This window comes from Arachis ipaensis, chromosome B02, assembly GCF_000816755.2.
Source record: "Arachis ipaensis cultivar K30076 chromosome B02, Araip1.1, whole genome shotgun sequence".
Taxonomy (NCBI): Eukaryota; Viridiplantae; Streptophyta; class Magnoliopsida; order Fabales; family Fabaceae; genus Arachis; species Arachis ipaensis.
The window spans coordinates 99,396,741-99,422,135 of record NC_029786.2 but is presented as its reverse complement, the minus strand read 5'-3'; the positions used below and the strand labels follow the sequence as shown (position 1 = coordinate 99,422,135).

The window sequence follows — 25,395 nt, the reverse complement described above, 5'->3', positions numbered from 1 at the left end:
CATTAGTTTAGCTCTCAAGTTGAAAATCTAAAGTGTTAACTAATTTGTTGAGCTATGAAGCTTATGCTTTATACTTTTTAAGTATGGTTTAAAACTTAAAAAATAAAATAGTTACTCACATGAAGACATCAACATATGAAAATAATAAAAATATTGACACATATTATATTAAAAAGTTTAGTCAATTATATCAAATTATCTAATAATTCTTAATTATTATCTTTATATAAAAATGTTTTCATATGAATAATCATTGAATAATAATAATAGGGTCCTATCCCGTGTCTTGCAAAGTCTTCTATACTCATTTTGCAAGTCTTCGGACAACTTGACCGTAACAATTACTTGGTTGCATTTATCAACATGATATGACCACATATGCATAAATAATGGAGAGGTTATTTTCCATGATGTAGCATGTTTGTGGAAATTAAAGATAGAAAGAAATGATTCAATGAACATGTAAAGTGGGCCCGTTAGAATTGAAGCTCTTTGATTATAAAGTAATGCCATTAATTAATTGAAAAACTACTTAATCCTCACTCGTCTAGTTAAATAAGTATCAAAAATTTCAATTTCACTTTATATATACAATAATTTAAAAACAAATTCTTAATTGAAACTCAAATACATGTGGAATTGATTCTTGGTGTTTGTGCTTGGAGATACTTCAAAAAACCAAAAAGAAAAAAATAAAAAATAGGTTGTCATTTGCCAAAGAGGAATAACTTATTTTGACTATCTTAAACTCTTAATGCCGTTTCCTACAAGCTCTGACTCTTATTTTGTTCATTCCTCACATTACGCATCAACTTTATTTCCAGTTCATGGATAAAGTCATAAAGCTAATAAAGTTGAGTTACCAAAAAGGGCTTCATAGTTCATACTGATTTGATAAACCAAATTGAAAAGAAAATATGAGGAACGTGTGACATGGAGATATAGAATCGCTTTATGAGAAAATGTTCAGCTTGACTGTGACTTTATTTCTATCCTTCCCTGCAATTTCTTGTTAAGTCACTTTAACAACATTATGCATGAGTTGAAATTTGAAAAAAAAAAAGTTATATAAAACTATGTAAATTGGAAGTTAAAATGTGATTCTGCCAAAATATTTATAACTATTGATTAGAAGATGCTGACACAAATGCCTAAAGTTACAAACAAACTTTCAATATCAGCTGTTTGTGGTGTCTGGCCAGCCAAGTAGAAGAACTGGATCTTGAGCAAGTTCATACATCTATAACTGCTAATTATGTTGTGTTATCCTCAATGAATTTGCAACCTCTGTCCTTCATCCTGTAGTATACTCCAATTTTAGGACAATATGCTAAATTTTAACTCTTCCCTATAGGGAACAAAGAAAGAAGCCACAAATGGATAAAATGAAACAAACAAGGACACATAATGTCCACTGATTAGATTAAAACTTAGCTTGGAAAAGCTTTTTGAAAAGGAAATTATCCTTTTCAAAAGCACCAACATCTAGTTCTGTATTTGATAAATAAAAAAGATGATATACTTGTGCTTACAGCTTTTAAAAGTTACGAGTATTTTGAAACTATCTAAGGTATCGCTTTTCAAAATTAGCTTGTAAAAAGTAAAAGCAGGAAGTCATGTATTTAAAGGTTTCGAGTATTTTTGCATTTTACTGGCAGAAAAGAAATCACTTTTCCGATTGAAAAAAAAAATTCATATTTGCATGTAATAGCAAATGCAAATACAAATGCAAATCATAAGTGAAGTCAAAAGAAAAATTCAATCCAAGCTTATAAGATCAGCAGTGTTTTATGGTAGTAAATTTCGGGAAATGAAGTCCAAAAGAGCAAACGATATGAGCAGAACCAATTGGTGATCCGTGAATTAAGAAGAAAAGAAATGATAACATCAGAAATGAAAGAACTCAAAAAATTGCAACTAGTGAAGTGACAATAGAAACTGGCCTGTGATAAATTACTCAATTGAGAAAAAAAAGTTGAGGCTCTTGTGAGAAAATTGGATCAAGCAGAACACACTACAATTGAAAGAGATAGAACAAAGGAAGAATCATGGCAAGCCTATAAAAAACCTTGCTTTAAATGCTTTCTCTTAAAATTTGGTCTTTGACAGAGTTCGCTAGCCTCAGTTGATCCATGTCTAACCCCACCTAGCGAAGCAATGATTATTTACTGGATTTATTATAGGGTTTTGAATAGACAAGGTATAGCAAGACATTCGTGTTTAAAATAGCAAAAAGATATCCCTTAAATAATAACAATTAATTTACCTTCTAATCAGCAGTTATCATTACTATTGCTGCCTCTCCAGAGAGAAAATAGAGGAATTTGTGCAAGCAAGGAGCCCAGGAACCCAGTAAGGGATTGGTCTGTTACCTCATCTACCGTAGTATCGAAATCCCGCCAGAACTTGATTATATGTAGACTTTCTTCCTCTGTCGATCTTTGAATGATAATCTTAGAAGCATACCCTTTTTTCTTCATTTGCAAGCATATCTCGGAGGGATTGTTTGCCGTCAAGGTGACCATGTACAACCATCCCTTTTCAGACAAAAGATGGTCTGCAACAGGCAGAACCCGATCAATTACTCTCCTTCCATTTTCCCCTCCAGCCCAAGAAGAGATAATACCTTCAGCGCCGACTTCATCTTCGGGAGTAGGTACGTAAGGAGGGTTTACAACCATGACATCAACCAAACCAGCTAGTCGGTTCTCTAGCCCAGATGCAATATCTGTTAATATCAACTCTGCGTCAACCCCGTGTGCGTCCAATGTCTCACGGGTCACCTTAACTGCATTTGGGTTTATGTCAGTTGCGATATAGTTGACGCCACCTCTTTCGCGCCCAAGAATAAGAGCAAGGGAAGTAATGACATATCCACTGCCACAGCCAATCTCCATACACATTGTAGGACAATGTTCCAACAAGTTAGTGCGATCGGCAAGCAGAGCGTCAACCAGCGCAAAAGAATCATCACATGGTTCATAAACCTCATCATGTGAACTCACAAGCCGAATTTGGGCAGTTCTATTCTCCTTGTATGAAGCCTATTTATAGCAGAAAATTGTTGTTAGTGTAAACATCAATGGTTCAATGTAATTCAAAGGTGAAGGGAGATGTGGGGAAGTAGTCGCAATAAAACACTTCTGCTGCCTTACCATTTCAGCAGTGTCCACTTCAGCAATGATATACAAATATCTTGAATCGAATCCAGTTCTCAATTGCTCTCCTCAATGTCAGGCAAAATTACAATGTCAGCTTCCTCTGGACTCCTAAGCCCTGAACCCAAAATTGCGGAACTATTAGAAGCAAGTAGCATAAAGTAGTAGGAGAAACAAGCAAATAAGTGTCAAGTGTCAACAATATAATTTCTACAAATGTCTTAAACCAATATTATTTAGGTATTGTTGATTCTGTATACTAATAATACAAAACATAATAGCAATATATATATAAGAGCAAGTGTTTTATGTATCACATAAGCACTTAAATTTCTTTAACTTGATCTTGTCTTCCCACAGAATATAGGAGCAACTAAGAAAAAAGTCATTACTAGAGTGCAACACTTCAAACTTTGACAGTGTGCCATAATGCACCTTATTATGTTAAATTCATGTAGTGTTGAGGTTCAGATACATGATTTTATGAGAAGTCGGCAGAGGCACACCAAGTAAGCAGGCTAGTTTAGAAGGAAAGATTATCTCTAGAAGCTGGAACTGCGGATGTAACTTCAAGCTCCAGTTGCTTTGTCAAAGAAATCAGGCTTTCATAAATCATTTCAGACTGTGGATGTAATGCATCCTTTACCACAAACTCATGAACAATGCCATTGATCTCAATGGAGCTGCAACCAGGAAGCTTATCTACCCCTCTTTCCTTCATTAGTTTCCTTGCACTCCTTGCCTCCTTCCACATTTTCGCTTCACTGTACATGCTAGCAAGGAGAACATAATTCCCACTATCTTGAGGATCCATCTCAAGGAGCTTCATAGCTGCCCTCTTCCCAATCTGAACATTGCCATGAACACGACAAGCAAAGAATAAAGCACCCCATACCGCAGCATCCGCTTCCATAGGCATATTTTGGATAAGCTCTTCAGCATCCTCCAGATGACCAGCCCTTCCTAGAAGATCCACCATGCAAGAGTAGTGTTTAAGCTTAGGGAATATATTGAATTTGGCGCTCATTTGGGAAAAATATTTGCGGCCTTCTTCAACTAAACCTCCATGGCAACAAGCTGATAAGACACCAAGAAAGGTGATCTCATCAGGCATCAATCCAACACGAATCATTTCTGAGAAATAGTATATAGCATCACAGGAATTCCCATTAAATGCTAAACCGCAAATAATGGCTGTCCATGTCAAACAATTTCTTTGAGGAAGCTCTTGAAAAACTTGGAGAGCCTTGTCAATATTTCCGCACTTGGCATACATGTCAACTAGAGCAGTTCCCAAGGTGACGTCTACAGAAAGATTTTTTCTTTCAATATAATGGTGAATCCATACTCCAACATCAAGTGCTCCTAGTTGTGAACATGCACACAAGCAGTTAATCATGGTCACTTTATCAGGCTCTATATTATTAATTTGCATTTCATGGAATAAAGTCAATGCCTCCTTACTATGCTTGGATTGAACACAGCCACTGATGATTGCATTCCAAGGAACAACACTCTTCTCTGGAACTTTATATAAAATTTTCCTAGCAATATCAAGGTAACCGAATCTGGCATATCCAAGAACCATTGTAGTCCATGAAACAATGGTCTTCTGTGCCATGTTATCAAATAAAACTTGTGCAGCCAATAGGTCTCCACACTTCACATACATGTCCATAAGTGCATTAATAAGTGGAACTGTCAACTCAAGCTTATGTTCTTCGATGTAACAATGAAATTCTCTGCCAAGATTCAAATCATGTAACCGAGAACAAGAAGAAACCAACCCAATCATTGTAATCTCATTTGGTTTCACCTTCTCAGCCTCCATTTCCCGATAAAGTTTTATAGCCTCAATCTCCAGTCCTCTTCTAACACATCCCGTGATCATAGCATTCCAAGTTACCAGGTCCCTCGCACATCCTCTATTGAACACATCATATGCTGCCTCTAAGTCCCCATAGGACAGTAGCATAGAGATCAATCCATTGTGCACAAATAAGTCAAATTCAAAACCAAACTTTAATACATGTCCAAGTATAGTATGACCTACACAATTTAGAGAAGGAGAAGAACATGCTTTAAGCAATAATGGGTAAGTATGATTATCTGGCTTCAACCCATCATACTGCAACATTTTCTTGTACAAAACAAGAGCTCCATCTAAGTCTCCACTTTCGATATATCCCCTAATTGTCGTATTCCAAGAAAAGACATTTGGTTCGTTTGTATGATATAAAATTTTTGTGCAATATCCAAGTGTTTGAGATTCTGAGAGAGCGCAGAAAGCAACAAGGCGACTTGCAGCAAAGCTATTGTCTATTAAGCCTGTTAAGGTCATTTGAGCTTGAATTTGCTTTAACTGAACCAAGGATTTACATCTTTCTACGAGAGAAAGAAGTGGGTTTCTATGAACAAAACTGTGGGTTGTGTTCCAATTGATGTGTTTGGCATAGGGCAACAATGAGCGAGTATGTAAACAAGAACAAAAGCCTAAAAGTTTGGCTGGGATCAAAGAAGACAATGATCTGAGTTTGCTGATATAAAGAAAGTTCATGCCTGAAATTTCCCCTGCTTCTTAAGAATGTAGCCAAAAACTATTGTCACTTACATGAACATGGTAGATGACAAACTTCAGTAAACACAACACTTCTGACATAAACCATAGGAATAATCAACTACAAATATGAATCATATGGAAAGCTAAAATTAAGATGTCAAGAACATATGCAGGCATTATCAACAACAACAACAACATCAACAATGGTTTAAGATCACAGGAAAAACAAAACAAAACATAACAACATAGTCCAATAAAAAAGCTAAAGTGAATAATCCAATGAATACTATACACGTACTATGCATTAGAATCCCTCTTGATAAGAAAAACAGAAAAAGAACACAACTTTCTTATAACTGAGACATGGGTTATCGGCAGAACAAAAAAAAACATGACTTTGATATAATGAGATGTGTTCGCTGAGTGAATAGAAAGAAAGGCGGCTTACGGGGAAGGAGAGAAGGAATCAGGGTTGTGCGGCGTCACAAAGAGAAAGGAAGAAAGTGGTTGAAGAAGCTTCAGAAAACAAGAGCTTTAGGTTTGAGTTAGGCATTGAAGGAGTCAGAGTTTGATAGAAGCAGTCGCCACTTCTGAGTTCGGAATAACCAATGCTCTTCTCTTTTGTTTGTATTTCATTCTGACTTGTGCGAATCACTTCAGGAGAATAATCTCAGTAATTTTATGGTAATGTATTTTTTTTAAAGCAAAATATATAATTTTTATACCGAAATTCTGCAAACCCTGCATGAATTTGGTTATAGATTATAGAACCATTGATACCTGAACGAATAAGAAGTATTTATTTATTTATTTATGGAACAAGGACAAAAGTACACTTGAAAGTTCTTACACTAGACACAATTACACTTTAATTATTTAATGAGTCACGCGTGCACACCATTTATACATTTCGGCAGATACAGTATTTTTCGTGTTTATAGAAGGGACAAAAATACATCTAAAAGTTCACACGCTGGACACAATTATACTTCAATCATTTAACGCCACCACAAACCGATGGTCGGAAGGATAAATGTGTCCGTCGGAATGTATAAATAATGTACACGCGTGATTTATTAAATGATTGAAGTGTAATCGTGTCCAGCGTATAAATTTTTAGGTGTATTTTTATCCCTTCTTCCTTTATTTTTTTATGTATTGTACTAAAAGGAGAAAAAATATTTTTGTATCTCAATTATAACATCATATTTACAGGTACAATATTAATTTTTAAAGATTATTTTTTATTTTGATACACATAAAAATTAATAGTTCACAGTTCACAAAATTAACAACAACAAAAATTATTAGTTTAATAAAAAATTATTCAATTATAGTTACAAAAAAAATTGAATACTAGGATTAAGGGAGCGCAGAACAAGGTAGAGTTGGCGCAAGAGGGGGACAGGGAGTAGTGGAGCACGATCGAATGCTGAAGGTGGAACAGACTTGGCGCCGGCAGGATTACTGCGCAACGGAGGCTTTGACGTTACGACGGTTGCTGCGCAACAGAAGAGAAGGAAGATGCGACGCCTCGACGGTGGCTTCCAAGTTCGCAATTGCGTCAGCGGCGATATTAGGCAGTGGTTGGACGGAAGTGACGAAGGAGCAAGAGCTCGGACTGGCTGAGTGTGAAAGAGGCAGGAGCGTGTTTTGGTTAAGGGCAGAGGCTTAGGACTGAGACTGGTAAGGGTTACCTCCCGTGCCTAATGTGCTACAAATCAGCGCCCTCTAAACTTAATTCAAAAAATCGGCTGGGTTACGGTTCGGTTGACTGACCAGTTTTCAGCCGATTTAACAGTTTAAAAATGGTTTTTAAATCTCCAATTTTAGCATTTAACCAATTCGTTTTTTTTTTTTTCGATTTACGATTGAACCGATTCGACCAACCAATTCGAATCGATTTTCATAACCTTGCATATTGTGGATGATTAGAATTGCAATGTAGTACTATTTTAATATTTTCTTTTTATAATATTACGAAACTACCAAGAACTAATTTAATTCATTACAAATTTAAACTTTGGTTGACTAACAAATTGGTACATTAAATCTCAATATGTCCCCTAAATTTAGTCCGATACTCAAAATGACCTCCACAATTTTGTTGGCCCCAATTAGAATCCCCAAATTTACAATCGTGGCTCCGGCTTATCCCTGCGATCATCTCCGTCACCGGAATGCTGATATGACCTAATTGCATGACACGGTAGACACTACTTAAATGACGACATATTGGTTTCGCGCCCAAACCCTTTGGAAACCACGTCGTTTCAGTTTTTTTTTTTTTGTTAAAACTCTCTTTCTTTCCACTACAACGATCATAAGTTGTAAAACATCAAGAAAACCCTTACACTACCTAGTTTCCAAAGGATTTGGGCGCGAAACCAATGCGTCGTCGTTTAAATAGTGTCCACCATGTCATACAATTGCGCCAGATCAGCATTCCAGTGATGGAGATGATCGCAGAGGCAAGCCGGAGTTACGATTGCAAATTTGGGGGTTTTAGTTGGGGCCAACAAAATTACGAGGGGGTCATTCTAAGTATCGGGTCAAATTTTAAGGGCCAAATTGAGATTTAACTCTATATAAATTCAAACTCCAAATACTCTGAATGAGCTGATAATTTGATCGACTCAAATTGATTTGTAATATACTTCTATAGTTTTATTGATCAAACTAACCCATAAAATTATTATACAAAAGATTTTAAAAAGAGGGAAAAAATCTTTTTCTTAATATATAAAAGTAGATGAATAAATTTATCCCCATCACTTTTAAGACATGTTTCTCCTCCTATTAATGCCATGTCAATAACGTTGCTTACTTGGCAAAATTTTAGAATCAACTACTCAATTTTTGTCAAATCACCTATTATTTCCAAATCAACAAAAAAAATATACAAAATAATAAAAAATACCAATAATTAATATCTAATCAAATTTATAATCTACAAAGACAATAAATCCATATTCCTATATTTATTATATCTTACCGTTATAGACAATACAATAAATTTATAATCCCCAATAATTAATTTCTATAAATATTATTAATCATAATAAATTTTACGTTACACTTATTCAAATTGCATACTATTCATTCAAATAACATCAAATTTAACAAAAAATTATTTTCGAACTGCACAACATCTTAAACTTACTCAATGGAGTATCATTCTTTAGACAATATTACCAAACAAACAGACAATTGGTTTATCAAAATTTGCATGGTTCGTCTATGAAAAATATTAACAACCACAAATAAAGAGGAACCTCTTTGTTTAGAAATGATTATATTAGATAAAAAGGAGACAACTACATTTGTGGCACATGTAATCAAACACCACAATATCCAACAATAAGGTAACTCTATATACTTTTCATAATCCCATCTATCAAATTATTAGTCACTAACCCAATATTTATTTCAGATCAAAGTGCTACAATAATTTTTGTACTATTTGATGACGAAGAAAAAAAATTGTTGGGTACAACTGCTTCAAATATAATGACACTCCAGAAAAATAATGATATTGAAACGCCACCCCAATTGAAAAATTTGTGCAACCTTATACTTAAATTTGAAGCCAAAGTAAATGATTTTAATCTCAAAACAGATTGTCAACAATATACTGTTACCAAGACATTTGTTCCAATCAAAAACATCGAACCTCAACACCCATTCTAACAAATAAAACAGGTAATATTCCAAAAAAAATCACTTATTCAAGACATCATTTTTATTTTTAATTTAAATTATTCATTGATTATAGGAACCAATTTCGCCAACACTAATATCATCAGATGTAGATTACATACCCATCAAGAGATTAAGGAGAAAGAAAATCATACAAATTCAAGACACGTCTTCAGAAGAAGAACATACATGCAAAAGATGAAATAAACATAATAGAAAATGCATACAACTCAACAATTCATAAAGAAAATGACTTTCCAAGAACTAGGGGTGTGCATGGCCCGGCCCGGCCCGAAGGCCCGACCTGCCCCAGAACACTTTAGGGGCTATTTTTGTGTGATTTCACTAGGTTTAGGGCCGGGTAAGGGTCTTAAAAATAGACTCGGTCATTATTTCGGGTCGGGTCCGGACCATGGCTCGGATCACCCGAAGTCGGCCCAGTGGCTCGGTCATCATACACAATTAATATTTTGTGTTATTAGTGATGGATGATGGCTATTTTTATGTGAAATTTAAGTATTGTAAACCTTAATATTTTGTGTTATTAGTTATTATAAGACTATAAGTTAATATTTTATGTTTAAAATGCATAAGATTTTAGATTAATGCATAATATTGTGTTATTTGTATTGATTTAAATATTTGGTGTTATTAGACAATATTAGTATTGATTATGGTTATGCTTTAATTTTAGAGAAGAGTTGGTTCTTGTTATATTTTTCTAAGTGAATTTTACCATGTCAAATAATGGTTGGAGTCTTGGAAATTTGGATATTTTCATATGCTAGATTGTAAGAAGGTATCAAAGTAATGCAATGTTGACGGTTCGGTTTTCACCCGATTTTTACCCAGTACAATCGTGGCCCGAAAGTGTATAGGTTTCATCGGGTTTAGAGCCGGATTCGGGTCTAATAAATAGGCCCGGTATATATTTTGGATCGGGTCTGGGTCACATCAAACCCGATTTCACCCGATCCATGCACACCCCTACCAAGAACCTATTACAGAAAGAAGAAAGCAACAATTCTAACAACAACCAATAAAAAAAAAAGATGATAAACGCCACATAAAAAGACTAAGTTCATCAACTAAAACAAATGCAAAAATTAAACTACCAAATAAAAATATCACTTTGTACAATTCCAACATCCAAATCTTTTGTATTACAAATTATTTTAAATAAAATACCTTTTAAATTTAACTTTAATTTTTACATATTTAATTTAATTCTACAAAATATAACAATTTTTAATATTTATTATATACAATCGTTAATTTACTGTCCCGCGCATAGCGCGAGTCTCTTTCTAGTTTCACTAATGGACGAAAAGCGTTAGACTGCTGGCCACTTGGCCCATATAAACTAAAATTGTTGGCCCTCAAATTTTTCTCGACATATAAACAACGAAACTAAAAAATGAGAAATGTGAAAAACATACAATATATATCTGAAGATTATGCAGAAAAAAGACAAGTGCCACCACAGCTTGGTGGATAGAATAATTACAAAACATTTTGTGCTACAACATTTACAAATTGCCTTAAGAATTCAAGCTATAAATCTTTTTTCTTAAAAAAAATTAAGAATAGTGATAACATCACTCTAATTTAATATAATAACCTCTCTTTTCAATTTTCACTTTCACCCACCTTTTTTTACCCTATGATGACATTGCTTAGCTGAATTTTCTTGGGACACTGGTATGATGCTAATTGCTAGTGTCCCAAGAAAAGCATCAGACTTGACACATTGTGTTTTAGTACATTTCAGCCCATCAAAAATAGTGCAGCAGAGCTTCATGAAGAGGCTGAAGCAACATGGAAGTGCATGCAATGTCACTGCTGTGATGATGCTTGAATTATGGACGTAAGAGATGGATGAAGGCGAGCCCTTCTTATTGAGCGTGCATCACTTCTTCCTTCGGCATATTCTTCCCCCAGCGGCCACCTCGGCCGCAAATCATACTGAAATGAATCACAGTTGAAAGAATCAGTGATTGAGGAAACAAGCATAACATGAAGCAACAGATGAAAATTCTGACACTAAATGTTAACTTTTTACTATTACCTCGTCAACATCTAGGAGGTTCATTTAAAAACAGCCTAGATCCTCACATTTGCTTAGTAGGACAAAGAATGAATTGAATACGGAATATAATAAGACAACGGCAGCAAAAGCAACTCAAGTTTGTAATCCATGAGAGCATATAAAACAGATCACTCAGAAATGAATTCAACATTTTCTATGAGCTGGGCTACAATAATCGATCATATTGATTCTGTAAAATACCATTAACTATAATCTTTTCCCCTAAATGAATCATAGCATCCAAATCCATTGAGTCATGATAGGAAAGCAAATTGTTTAGATAAGAAAACACACCACAAAGTTTTCAGGTTCTTCTGCAGGTGGAGGAGGGTCATATCTTCCCATGCGGAAGTGCTCAATGCCAGTCCAAGCTACCATTACACCTATCCAGTTCAACAAAAAGCTTAAAATAAATAAATAAAAGCTATCTTTCATGCATCAACAAAAGATAACAACCTAATTTGCTTTTTTGAGAACTTTGACTACTTGCTACTAATAGCAACTAAAAAACTATATTATTACCATTGTCAGTACAAAGCCGGGGAGGAGGGCATACAAGTTGCAAGCCATTCTTCTTCACAACCATATCAAGCCGAGATCGAACATAATAATTTGATGCAACGCCACCAGAGATAATCTGCAATAGATGGCATAAAATATAAAGTCATTTAGATTTTCCGATGTAAAATAAATAGAAAAGGAAGGATTGATGTTATTTGAAAGAAAGAAACTACTCAGACTTCAAACTACCAGGTGTCTTATAGAAGGCTCCATCTTCAATCCCCACTGGATCGCACGTTCACACCTTTCCTCAAGATGTAACACTGCAATTCGCTGACCACATGTAGAAATAAGACATCAATTAGACACAAATTAAAGATGATCAAGACAGAGCAGATGCAGTAATTTCTCATTATCTAGACCTGATACGAAAGACAGGTCTCGCATGCCATAATGTACAAAACCTACAAAAACATAACCAACCTGAAAAGCAGCAGCAATATCAGCCCGGGCCAATCGATCTTCTTTACTTGCAGAAGAAATAGGGATCTTGGCATCACTGCAAAAAAGCCCATAGCCTATATCCTCATATGTACATAACAATAAATTTAAAGATGTTTGCATAATTTATCACTACTACACAAAAATGCTTTTGCAACATGCAATATCTTTCTTTTATTATCTGACTACATGAAGCTAACACTAACAGAATGTGGAAATCAGTCTTTTATTTATTGATAAAAGAAGAATATCAGCCAGCCAGAGAGGAAATACACAAGTATACGGGAGAACAGGAGATCCTCCTTACATGAGCAAAGCCAAACAAAAGTAAAGCTATAAAAGAAGCACATCAGAAACCAGTCACTTACTCAACTTCAAAGCAGAAATCTTTTATATAGTATGGTAAACAAATATAACAGAGCACATGCAATGATATAAAGGATAGATTATCCAGCTTCTACTAGGTTTATGAGTTATGACCTAGCTCCCCCTGTAATTTTTATAAAATAAAAAATATAATAGAAACAGCAGAAAATACTTACGTACATCTTTTTGGATTCGATTGCCAACCTTACTTGGGTTTTTAGACCAGCATAGGAGAAGTTGCAATCTTTGTGCTGCTTCATTGGAACCTAAAATAAAAATAGGAGTGAACTTAAAATCTCCACTAGAAGCATAACAACCACCAGAGTCATGTCAGATGGGAAAACCAAGAAGGGTGGAATATAATATTCTAAGAATACTTACTGAAAAGTTTACTGATTTGGCATTCCCCTCCTTAGCAAGCTCCTCTATAGCAGGACCACCACTTCTCCTCAAATCAAGTCCAAGCCATTTGGCTGTCTTGTCATATGCTTCACCAATTGCATCATCTATTGTTGTTCCAAGTTGTACATATTGCCCAAGATCACGAGCTAGAATGAGTAGATTATGTCCCCCTACAAAACAGTATATGCCATCATCATCAGAGAAGATAGTCACATGTAATAGTCAGCACTGACGACATCAAATCATATGTTTGCAATGCATTGAAATGTTCCAATTAAAGAATCTATACAAGGACCATCTACATTTATAAAAATAAGCAAAAATTCAAACATTTGACTTGAATGTACAATTATGTAAACAAAATTTTGGTGCTTGTTTGGGAGGGCAATGGAGGAACACAAATTGTTGAGAGAAGAATGGAAGTTAAATATGAAAACTATACATATCCTCTACAGGACAAGTTATGGACAAAGATAATACGAAACAATAATTAAGGAGAAAGGTTCCAATAGCCAACAAAAATCACCACAAAAGGGAATAAGAACATTTTTAGCATGAGCTTGTACTCTAGCTAAGTCAAAATAGTAAACTTTTCACATCATTAAGCTGTTGGGTACTTCAGTGAAAACCCAATATAACTATATAAGTTTTACATCACTGCCCAAAGAGTGTTTCCATCACCCAGAGAAGAAAAATGAAATTAGATCAACTGTATGGAAGAAAACCATCATTTATCAATAAATGAAAAAGAGAACTCAGAACAGGAACAACTTAATATTACCTGATATTAGTAGGGCTATGAAAGGAAACTGTAAATCTTTCTCGGTTAACCTGAAACAAAACGATATGTATGCCTCACAAAGAAAGACAAAAATATTCTATGGGATATTACAAACGTGCAATCAAATTCAGAAGCCAAAACAACATGAACATACAGATAGTTAGTTGCCATCCCAGATATTGCAAGCATGCCTCTGAATTACTTTTGCAGAAAATACATATTCATTAAAAAGCTATTATATATGTACCTGGCTACTAGAGCATGTGCTTCCATGTGATGTATGCCAATAATTGGTAACTTAAAGGACCCAGCAATTTGTCGAGCCTTCTGCACTCCAACTACATAGTGTAAGAAGAATTGTTGAGCATTCCATGGAAGCACTAGCCAGAAAAGTGAAACTTAACATAACACTAACCAGGCAGTACGTTGCTTAATACATAGAAGCCATTCCATGGCATATATAATGAAATACATTGAAATTAAATATAATGTATTACCACGAAGGCAAAGACTTAAACCAGGACCAATAGTAACAGCAACTGCAGTAAGATCCTTCTCAGTCATGTAAGCTTTATCAAGAGCTTCTTGCACAACCTATAATAAATAAGCAAAAAGATTTTGTCTATGTCAATTCCAGATCAATCACTAAGTGAACCATTCATAGTAAATCAAGTTCCGTTCCTGTACCTGGTCAATAACCTGCGAGTGAGCCTCTTCTGCCATTTTTGGAGCGACACCTCCATATTTCGCTAGCAGATCTGCCTTAACTATGAAAATTCAAATAGTTAGAGAGAAAGATAAGTTTGTTAAAGCTAATAAGTGAAGAGCAGAAATTTTTAACAAAAAATAATAAAATGAGATATTATCACCTAATGTTAACTGCTAATCATGACACAAGTGGTTAACATTTAACACTGCACAATGTTCTTGTCAATCAAGTAAATTCCATGAATAATATACTGATGTAAATTATGTGATTAATGCAAATTGGCATTAACTTAACCACAAAATAGAATTTGTTAACCAGATGTAAAGCAGGTATAAAACGTTGGTTTGAGAATGCATAAAAGTTTATTGGAAGACAAGACAATACCTGAGAAGACACCACTTGACTCAGAATTTCACCGTTGCTTCTCACCTGAAACCACACAAACCATAAGAATGGCAATATAAAAATAATCAGAAATCAACAAATAAAAAGAAGGTTAATTTAATCCTTATAATCAGCACTAGCTTTATATTGATCTCGTTGTATTATGATGGCATCAAATTTCGTTCAAGGGCAGGCATATATTTCAACAACAACCATAATAGTTCAAACATTAATCTTCATCACCAAAATAAAGCATACCATTTTTTGGCCAGGGTACCTCAAATTAGTTATAGTGGTTCAAGTGGTCATTTAAAATATTACAAAAAGGATAAATAATACATTTTTTTTTAAAAAAAATCTTTTTTTTTTATCTTAACCACACGTATCTTTTATTTACTCTTGAAACACTTCAAAAAATAATAATAATAATAATAATAACTTGAGGGGCCAAAAATAAAATAAAAAGTAGTAAACTTTTTAAGGCGGAGAACATATTTAACAAAAAGAAAGAGAGAAAAATACATACAACGGCGGCGGCAGTATCGTCGCAGCTGGTTTCAATGCCCAAAACGACAAAGTGGTTGTCGCGTTTTGGGGTTGGGTTTTGGAGCTCCTTTATGGAAGAATTAGAATAAGAAGAGCATGTTAGGGAGGAGGAGGAGGAGAAGATGGTTCGGGAAGAAAGAGTGGGGAAGAATTGGAATTGGGTTCTGCGGAAATTGGCGGCAAAAAGAGAAGGTTTTGGGAGGAGAAGGTTAAGGCGCGAAAATGCCGATGGAGAAGCCATTGGCACTGCTTGTCTGCTTCTGGTTCTACTGATTACTGGCACAGAGGAAGCGGACCAAGCTTAACAAGATTGGGAACGAGTAACGACTAACGTTGTAGAAAGTAGAAACGTACCATTTTTGGAGAATTAATTTGGGCCAAAGACCCAACTAAATATTTTTGATAAACTTTATCATGGGTCATCAATGTACCAAAAATATCTTGATATATTTCAAAACACTAAGCCCAATCCTAGTGCTACCATCATCAGAGCTAAAATCCTAGAATTAGAAATCAGAGAAGCAATGCAAATAAAGGAGCAGCTCAAAACCAAGTTGGGTTGGTCTAGTGGTTAGCTCACTAGTCCGCTTAAGCAAGTGTCAGGGGTTCGAATCCCGCCTTGTGTATGCAGCAACTCATTGGCCAGCGGCAAACCCTTAAATGGAGCTCAGTACCGCGACGGATTAGTCCTTAACCTGCCGGGTTGGGGGATACCGTGGGAAACCAAAAAAAATGAGCAGCTCAGACAAAACCAGAATAGGAGTATTACTGGAGACCTCCACCGGAGAACTGGCTGAAGGCCAACGTAGATGCTGCGTATAGACTATCGACGGTGGAGGGAGCAACTACAGTAGTGATTCGGGATAACTCAGGTCGACTGTTAACAGGAGAATCAATGAGAATCAGAGCTTCTTTGTTTGTCGACCAAGGCGCTACGATGGACAGAACGTTTCTGAATTTTTAAATCCCTCCGGCTAACATGACCGCATTCGAGAAGTACGAAAATGTTTATTTTGCTGTTTGACACTCTCATAGTACCATTATCCGTGAAATTGATGAAAAGAGATCCAAAACATCTTAGCAAGTTAAAAAGAATTGGCATTGGCTTAGACATTGCAATAGTAGATGGTTGTTAGCTTTGTTGAGAGAAAGAGACTTGAACTTGCTAGTCAAAACAATAGTGAAGGGACAAGTTCTTTGAGTATATTTTGGCAAACACCGCAATATGTGCCCATTGGAGTCGCATAGGATTTTGTATATGTTGCACAAATGGAGTTTTTCTCATCACAAACACTTGATGGATTTCAAAGTATAGGGATAGGGTTGTTGATGCCTTCTTCGGCAGTTGGTAGTAATGTTGTCAACATTGTTTTGACAATAGTAATGAAGATTACTTCAGAACATGGACAACCTGGTTGGATTTCACCAAATCTAAATGAGGGTCATTTGGACATGTTTTTCTTCATGTGTGCTTTTTTCACATCTATTAACTTGATTGTATATATTATATCTGCTAGAAAATATAAGGAAACAGCATGGGAGAAAAGAGAAGCAAACAATGAGGAAGTTGTTATTTAGGTTGAGATTAGAGTAACATATTTTTTTTAAGTTATTGGTTGAATAGCATGCGAGTTAGTCAGGCAAAAAAATATAGCAATGTGCCATGAGACTTCAGCATTTGTTTACTAGTTTCTTTCTTATAAATAAAAATATGACCAAGAAAAATGGGGGTAAAAATACCTCTAAAGCCATCTCATTGTAGAGGCAAAAATGTAAGAAGAAAAATGCAACATACCAATATGCTTATTTTAGCACTTTGAACTAATTCTTGTTAATCGACGGAAACATTGTTAACATAATTAATTTGCACATTTGAAAATGTTTCAGGAATTAACTTGTCCACTTTAACTTAAGAAGCTTCTTCATTTAAGATTGACTACAGAAACATAAGGTCTCACAACATTGATATTCTATAGTTTTTCAAACATTTAAACTCAGAAATATAAATATGTTTGAAATATGCTAACAATAAAGAAGTAGCAATCTACTTATTACATACATGTTCTGCACAGAACTAACTACATGTTTTGTGTGCTGCACACATTTTTTCATAGTTAAAGCACAAGGACATGTAAAAGGACATGTAAACCCTTTTATGAATGATTTCAATGAAACTAACCAAAAATTCAATGTCACTCTTAGAAGCTATTTAAAGGAATGAGGATTGCATTGAAGATTTAATCATTTTGCAATCTTGGCAGTCAGTTCTCTCACCAACTTTGCGGCTACCATGGCAGTCATACCGTCAACTGTATCACGTTGCGGATTGAATTCAACCACGTCTGCGGCAACAATGTCGCCTTGAAGGTTGTGTAGGATGTTGAGAACATCGCGGAAAGAGAGACCTCCCGGTTCGATGTGAGACACTCCAGGAGCAAAAGCAGGATCAAGACAATCCACATCTATTGAGACATATACACCTTTCACACCTTCACCAAGTTTCTGCAAAATGAAAATCTCTGTTTTAAAACCAAGGAACACCAAATTGCAAAATATCTTGTACAGTTTTTGATGAATAATATCATTTTGCAGCTTGGAATTCGGAAACATCCATTTGAAACAGAAATCCAAAGAAGTTCATTCAATCAACAGTAGTAATCATTGTAAGGTACCAAAGTATATGTCTTTGCAATTGCATCAAAATTACAATAAGATCTAGAAACACTGCATGAAATATGGTGTATAGTTGTGCGTGTATGTGTGTAAAGTCTTAAGGGGAAAAGAAATAAGAGAAATAAAGGTGGAGAGAGAGAGAGAGAGAGAGGGAGAGACCAGGTTTTCTAAATATTCACGATCTCTTGAAAATGTTCGCATTTCATATTGCTCAACCCCGAATTTGTTGCCTTGTTCGCGCCCTTCTGTTGTTATTGATCTTATACCAACCTGAAATAAATTGAGGAATGTATTGCTAAGAATAAACCATGGAGGAAGATTGAAAATTCACCACCATGAGTAAAGAAAAATCAGCCATTATAATATCATGAAGAAATCAAGTTAGTGACAAAAACAAATTAACAAAATTATTCTGATGAAGACGGTCAATATAAGTGCTTAAATGAGATGACAATAATACAATATGACCATAGACAATAACAATGGATTATATTTTGAAAATGCACAATCAACTTATAATGTTTGGATATAAATGCTATAAAAAATATAGTTAGAATATAAAAATAATTAATTGCCTGCAATAGTCGCCTGGCATAACCACCCTCCATGATTCGAGCAAAAGACGAAGCATGTGAATACTTGTTTCCTTCAAAACAATGATAGATATCAGGATGTGCATCAAGATGAAGAATATCAACTGGTCCTCCAAGTTTTTCAGAGACGGCTCGAACAACTGGATATGATATTGAGTGATCGCCACCTAAAACTAAGGGTCGTAATGGAGGCTGGAAGAATGTAGAAAACATGAGAATCAAGCTTCATCTAGTTCATACAGCATGATAACTTGTGATAGTAGATCTGATTCTACAAAGCATAATTTATACCTATATTTATACATTTTGCACTCACATTTTTTAGAATTTGTACACATAAATAAATAAAATTTATTTGTTAAAAATAATTTAGTATTTATACTAATCAAATGATGGCAAAAAAATATTAAAAATTGTTGGCCCCAAAAATTTCTCTTATAGAATTATTACTAAGTACTAACCAATTTGGGTTAGTCGAATAGTTAACTCACTCGTCGGCTTAAGTGTGTTTGAGTCTCGCCTTATGCATGCAACAATTCATTGGTCAGTGATAGACCCTTAAATGAAACTCAGATTCGCGACGTATTAGTCATTGTCCTATCGGATTGGGGATATCATGGGCAACCAATAAAAGAAAAAAATTATAGAATTACTTGAATACTAGATATTGTCAATGTAAATTATTAATAAAGTAAAAAATAAAATTTAAAGGTGCATGCAACAACCTATTGGCCAGCGACAGACCCTTAAATAGAGCTCAGATTCGCGACAGATTAGTCATTGACCTGTTGGGTTGGGGGATACCGTGGAAAACAAAAAAAAAATTATTCTTGATCTAAAACTACTTATATTAAACCAATGTTTTGATTGACAAAGATATACTTTAGGAAAGAATTTTAATAGAAGTTTGTGTTGTATCTAATTTATGTATTTCATTTTGAATTGGTGACAAAGATTTTTTTATTATTCCATCATTGTTTCTACTGAAGAAAAGAATTCCTTGCTAAGCAAGGATCAAAATCCAAACTCTTGGTATCTTTGCACTGTGTCACAAGTTGAAGAAGTGAAATGTATTTTAAGATTGTTGCCAATGTGGCTATGTACAGTCTTTCCCTGTGCCATCTTCATACAAATACAAGTACTTTCTTTATTTGTCGAGCAAGGCGCTGGACAGAACGTTCCTGAATTTTTAAATCCCTCCGGCCAACATGACCGCATTGGAGAAGTACGAAAATGTTTATTTTGCTGTTTGACACTCTCATAGTACCATTATCCGTGAAATTGATGAAAAGAGATCCAAAACATCTTAGCAAGTTAAAAAGAATTGGCATTGGCTTAGACATTGCAATAGTAGATAATTGTTGGCTTTGTTGAGAGAAAGAGACTTGAACTTGCTAGTCAAAGCAATAGTGAAGAGACAAGTTCTTTGAGTATATTTTGGCAAACACCGCAATATGTGCTCATTGGAGTCGCATAGGCTTTTGTATATGTTGCACAAATGGAGTTTTTCTCATCACAAACACCTGATGGATTTCAAAGTATAGGGATAGGGTTGTTGATCCTTCTTCGGCAGTTGGTAGTAATGTTGCCAACATTGTTTTGACAATAGTAATGAAGATTACTTCAGAATCTGGACAACCTGGTTGGATTTCACCAAATCTAAATGAGGGTCATTTGGACATGTTTTTCTTCTTGTGTGCTTTGTTTTTTCACGTCCATTAACTTGATTGTATATATTATATCTGCTAGAAAATATAAGGAAACAGCATGGTAGAAAAGAGAAGCAAACAATGAGGAAGTTGTTATTTAGGTTGAGATTAGAGTAACAAATTTTCTTTTAAGTTATTGGTTGAATAACATGTGAGTTAGTTAGGCAAGAAAATATAGCAATGTGCCATGAGACTTCAGCATTGTTTACTAGTTTCTTTCATTGTAGAGGCAAAAATGTAAGAAGAAAAATGCAACATACCAATATGCCTATTTTAGCACTTTGAACTAATTCTTGTTAATTGACGGAAACATTGTTTAACATAGTTAATTTGCACATTTGAAAATGTTTAAGGAATTAACTTCTCCACTTTAACTTAAGAAGCTTCTTCATTTAAGATTGACTACAGAAACATAAGGTCTCACAACATTGATATTCTATAGTTTTTCAAACATTTAAACTCAGAAATATAAATATGTTTGAAATATGCTAACAATAAAGAAGTAGCAATCTATTTATTACATACATGTTCTGCACAGAACTAACTACATGTATTGTGTGTTGCACACATTTTTTCATAGTTAAAGCACAAGGACATGTAAACCCTTTTATGAATGATTTCAATGAAACTAACCGAAAATTCAATGTCACTCTTAGAAGCTATTTAAAGGAATGAGGATTGCATTGCAGATTTAATCATTTTGCAATCTTGGCAGTCAGTTCTCTCACCAACTTTGCGGCTACCATGGCAGTCATACCGTCAACTGTATCACGTTGCGGATTGAATTCAACCACGTCTGCGGCAACAATGTCGCCTTGAAGGTTGTGTAGGATGTTGAGAACATCGCGGAAAGAGAGACCTCCCGGTTCGATGTGAGACACTCCAGGAGCAAAAGCAGGATCAAGACAATCCACATCTATTGAGACATATACACCTTTCACACCTTCACCAAGTTTCTGCAAAATGAAAACCTCTGTTTTAAAACCAAGGAACACCAAATTGCAAAATATCTTGTAAAGTTTTTGATGAATAATATCATTTTGCAGCTTGGAATTCGGAAACATCCATTTGAAACAGAAATCTCAAGAAGTTCATTCAATCAACAGTAGTAATCATTGTAAGGTACCAAGGTATATGTCTTTGCAATTGCATCAAAATTACAATAAGATCTAGAAACACTGCATGAAATATGGTGTATAGTTGTGCGTGTATGTGTGTAAAGTCTTAAAGGGAAAAGAAATAAGAGAAATAAAGGAGGGGAGAGAGAGAGAGAGAGAGAGAGAGAGAGAGAGAGAGAGAGAGAGGGAGAGACCAGGTTTTCTAAATATTCACGATCTCTTGAAAATGTTCGCATTTCATATTGCTCAACCCCGAATTTGTTGCCTTGTTCGCGCCCTTCTGTTGTTATTGATCTTATACCAACCTGAAATAAATTGAGGAATGTATTGCTAAGAATACATGATACATGATGAAAACCATGGAGGAAGATTGAAAATTCATCACCATCAGTAAAGAAAAATCAGTCATTATAATATCATGAAGAAATCAAGTTAGCGACAAAAACAAATTAACAAAATTATTCTGATGAAGACGGTCAATATAAGTGCTTAAATGAGATGACAATAATACAATATGACCATAGACAATAACAATGGATTATATTTTGAAAATGCACAATCAACTTATAATGTTTGGATATAAATGCTATAAAAAATATAGTTAAAATATAAAAATAAATAATTGCCTGCAATAGTCGCCTGGCATAACCACCCTCCATGATTCGAGCAAAAGACGAAGCATGCGAATACTTGTTTCCTTCAAAACAATGATAGATATCAGGATGTGCATCAAGATGAAGAATATCAACTGGTCCTCCAAGTTTTTCAGAGACGGCTCGAACAACTGGATATGATATTGAGTGATCGCCACCTAAAACTAAGGGTCGTAATGGAGCCTGGAAGAATATAGAAAACATGAGAATCAAGCTTCATCTAGTTCATACAGCATGATAACTTGTGATAGTAGATCTGATTCTACAAAGCATAATTATTTATTGTTCCAATCTAAGTGAAGTTAGAATAAATTGAACATATGAAAATCAGGGGCTACCAAGGAGTTGATCTCACAAATCATCATGTAAATGGATCCTTCCCTACTTGTGTTCACCCATTTTAGATGATTCATTTTCCCCCCTTGATGACAATGATTCCAATATGAATACCATAGTTTAAGACTTATAAGCTAACAGCATGGCAGTTACTTCTGGATTCATACATGAATAGCCCGAGTGAAGCAATTGCAGGAAGAAAAAAATAGCAAGCGTCAATTAGCCTGAATTGCACTCACATTTTACAATTTGGTTAATCAACAAATTTCAATGCAAAATCCTGATATAAAACAAGTGGAGAAAATCTCTCATTGGATTAAACAAAAAAGAAAAGAATAGGCTCAATTGGATGTTATACTAAGTTTAAGTTTATTAAATAAGAAAAAAAAATATAATACTGTGATCGTGTTCAGAGCAGAACTTCACAGATCAGTACGTTACCTCCTCCATCACTAGCTTCACAGATTCACTGATGACATTCATCAATCTGTCATCATCTACTCCACAATCTCGAATTTCTTGGACAGGGACATCACCAACGTCAGTAAGCACTCGTGGATCATCTAATACCTTTCCTGCAAAGCCAGAACCAAGCCACCTCAAGCTCATCATTATCAAACAAAGTTTCAGCAAGAAGTGTGAAGGCACTGAGCAGAATGAAAGTGAGTCATATCCCATTAAATAAATTGCTTCCAATGACCATTTTAGCTTCACATGTAATGAATTGTAGAAATGAAGGTTACATTCATGGCACAAAGAACCAGAAGAAGAGGGAACTCATGCCTATGTTGATTGGAAATTCTAAATCCTAACATAAAATGTCCAATTTAACAACCTAAGAAATAATATCAACAATTACAAAGTTAGAGGAGAGATTTGAATTCTTGAGTATTTCTACTACCAAGATTTCATGCAAAAAATGATTTACAATTTGAAGATGCATTTACGATGCAAAATTTAGGCTGGTGAAAGAAAACCCTTCTAGAAGACTTCTATCATCTGTGGAAAAACCAACACTTACCTTCTTCGGTTGAAGAGTTTGTGCTACCACACCAAATGGCCTCCCTAATGCGAGGAGGTGCAAAGGCAGGCCCTTGAAGGAATGACGAATTATGTCCCAAAGGAACACCAAGAAGAGATGGACACGCTATAGCCCCTCCTAGAGCACGCACGAGTTCTCCCTGGAGAAGAAACAAAGCAACTTTCTGTTTAAATTACCTTCTTGTAAAGCTTATAATGAAAATGACCCATATAAAACACAGCACCAAGTAACAAAAAGACAACACTGAAAATTACAGATAAAAGCAAAGATGGCATGCCTTAAGCTTTGCTCTTTCGCGAATAAGTGTGAGGGAAGCTTCTATCACACGGTTTTGACCTTTCTCTAGCATGGCAGTAGATACATTTGAAGCATTTAGTCTCTGCAAGTAATGGATGCCTTTACGTGCTATACCTGACATGCTGCATTGAAATCCCAAAACAATCGATATTTATAATTACAGGCCAGAGAATTCTATCCAACTCATTTACATCAAGACGAATGATCTATGTTTGAAGTAAATTGTGATCTAATCACTTGAGCTTATCCTCGACGACATTACAAAAGGCAAAGCCAACACAAGCATTTGTTTGAACCCTGGCGTATGCCAAGCAAAGCAACTTAACCTCGTTTTAAATCATTGTCAGCAATTGCAATTGTGGCCACAGTACTAGTTATAGAACAGTCACTGCAGCCATATTGCAACAACAGTTGCAGCTACAACAACCCCCATTTATCAAGTTAGTAGCAATGGCAATGAGCTCAAGACAACGGACAACCACAAAAGCATTCATAATAACAACTTAAAATGCTATATCAAAACATGCCATCTAAGAAGGGGGAAAACAGATTATTAATTCTTTAAAAATAAATAAATAAATAAATCAGAAAATGCAAAAAAGCTATCAAAAACAACAATTGATCATAGCATGTCAGAACAACTTCCGTTGCTTGTAGCAATCAAACTGCCAAAAGTTCAACTACTATGAGGAATACTCAAGTATTTTTTGCTTCATTATAATTCCTAACAAAAAGGAGCTAGCAAACCAAAACATCAAAAATTGTGGGAACACCCAGAATCAAGGATTGTTAAAGTTTCAAGCTTTACAAACCCAAATGAAAAAAAAAAAATTCCCTCCTTTCCTTTCTTTCCACATGATCCAAACAGGGAAAACAGCTGAAGGTAGTGTTGCAACAAAAGCGTACCTTGGAAGCTTGAAAGAACAACGAGAAAACCCAATGAAGATGATGAGAAAGAGAAAGCGAAGTGTGGTGCCGCTTTAATAATATAATTTGCTTCTGCTTCGTTTTCTGAATGCTGCGGCGCTGAAAAGATACGTCACTTGATAATGTTTAATATACAAAAAGTATTCCCCTTTTCCCAAAATTTCAATGGTGTGGATCGCCAAAGTTGCAGAACAAAAATGGAAAAGAGAAATGCCTTGTCGCCTACTATAAAACGCACATGATTTGATATTATCTTTTTGGAAAATTGAAAAAATAGTTAACTTAATATATGAAGTTATTTAAAAAAAAAAACTATTATTTCTAACCTTGAAACTTTAAAACAGTGATATA

General features: G+C 35.0%; 5 protein-coding genes and 2 pseudogenes across 8 annotated transcripts; 2 read left to right on the top strand and 5 right to left on the bottom strand.

Moving 5' to 3' along the window:
- LOC107625935 (hemK methyltransferase family member 2-like) lies at positions 1,065–3,276 on the bottom strand. Of its 4 annotated transcripts, none has more exons than XR_001617433.2 (4): positions 3,156–3,276; positions 2,267–3,044; positions 2,069–2,146; positions 1,065–1,348 (listed from the first exon to the last, which is right to left on the bottom strand). XR_001617433.2 is itself a non-coding variant. In XM_016328681.2 (3 exons), exons 1-2 carry the CDS (start codon positions 3,156–3,158, stop codon positions 2,274–2,276), a joined length of 774 nt encoding a protein of 257 aa, XP_016184167.1. In that variant the 5' UTR covers positions 3,159–3,276; the 3' UTR covers positions 1,065–1,348; positions 2,267–2,273. The 4 variants fall into 4 exon arrangements, 2 of the variants coding, with proteins under 2 accessions (XP_016184167.1, XP_016184166.1); XR_001617434.2 differs by having other exon boundaries at positions 1,065–1,299; XM_016328681.2 differs by lacking the exon at positions 2,069–2,146.
- Positions 3,612–6,303, bottom strand: LOC107625934 (pentatricopeptide repeat-containing protein At2g22410, mitochondrial). Its single transcript, XM_021116306.1, has 2 exons — positions 6,167–6,303; positions 3,612–5,735 (listed from the first exon to the last, which is right to left on the bottom strand). The coding sequence occupies exon 2, from the start codon at positions 5,713–5,715 to the stop codon at positions 3,682–3,684; it is 2,034 nt and encodes a 677-aa protein (XP_020971965.1). The 5' UTR covers positions 5,716–5,735; positions 6,167–6,303; the 3' UTR covers positions 3,612–3,681.
- LOC107625933 (probable tRNA N6-adenosine threonylcarbamoyltransferase, mitochondrial) lies at positions 10,836–16,202 on the bottom strand. Its single transcript, XM_016328677.2, has 13 exons — positions 15,677–16,202; positions 15,151–15,195; positions 14,745–14,819; positions 14,555–14,651; positions 14,305–14,395; positions 14,058–14,107; positions 13,256–13,446; positions 13,055–13,140; positions 12,491–12,566; positions 12,257–12,340; positions 12,029–12,143; positions 11,801–11,889; positions 10,836–11,382 (listed from the first exon to the last, which is right to left on the bottom strand). The coding sequence occupies exons 1-13, from the start codon at positions 15,935–15,937 to the stop codon at positions 11,254–11,256; spliced, it is 1,389 nt and encodes a 462-aa protein (XP_016184163.1). The 5' UTR covers positions 15,938–16,202; the 3' UTR covers positions 10,836–11,253.
- Positions 16,592–17,591, top strand: LOC107627803 (annotated as a pseudogene).
- On the bottom strand, positions 17,634–19,190 carry LOC107625932 (arginase 1, mitochondrial-like). Its single transcript, XM_016328676.2, has 3 exons — positions 18,945–19,190; positions 18,529–18,639; positions 17,634–18,198 (listed from the first exon to the last, which is right to left on the bottom strand). Exons 1-3 carry the CDS (start codon positions 19,173–19,175, stop codon positions 17,938–17,940), a joined length of 603 nt encoding a protein of 200 aa, XP_016184162.1. The 5' UTR covers positions 19,176–19,190; the 3' UTR covers positions 17,634–17,937.
- Positions 19,525–21,305, top strand: LOC107627802 (annotated as a pseudogene).
- On the bottom strand, positions 21,087–25,264 carry LOC107625931 (arginase 1, mitochondrial). The gene is made up of 7 exons (XM_016328675.2): positions 25,024–25,264; positions 24,098–24,239; positions 23,800–23,959; positions 23,220–23,353; positions 22,416–22,625; positions 21,984–22,094; positions 21,087–21,627 (listed from the first exon to the last, which is right to left on the bottom strand). Exons 2-7 carry the CDS (start codon positions 24,236–24,238, stop codon positions 21,367–21,369), a joined length of 1,017 nt encoding a protein of 338 aa, XP_016184161.1. The 5' UTR covers position 24,239; positions 25,024–25,264; the 3' UTR covers positions 21,087–21,366.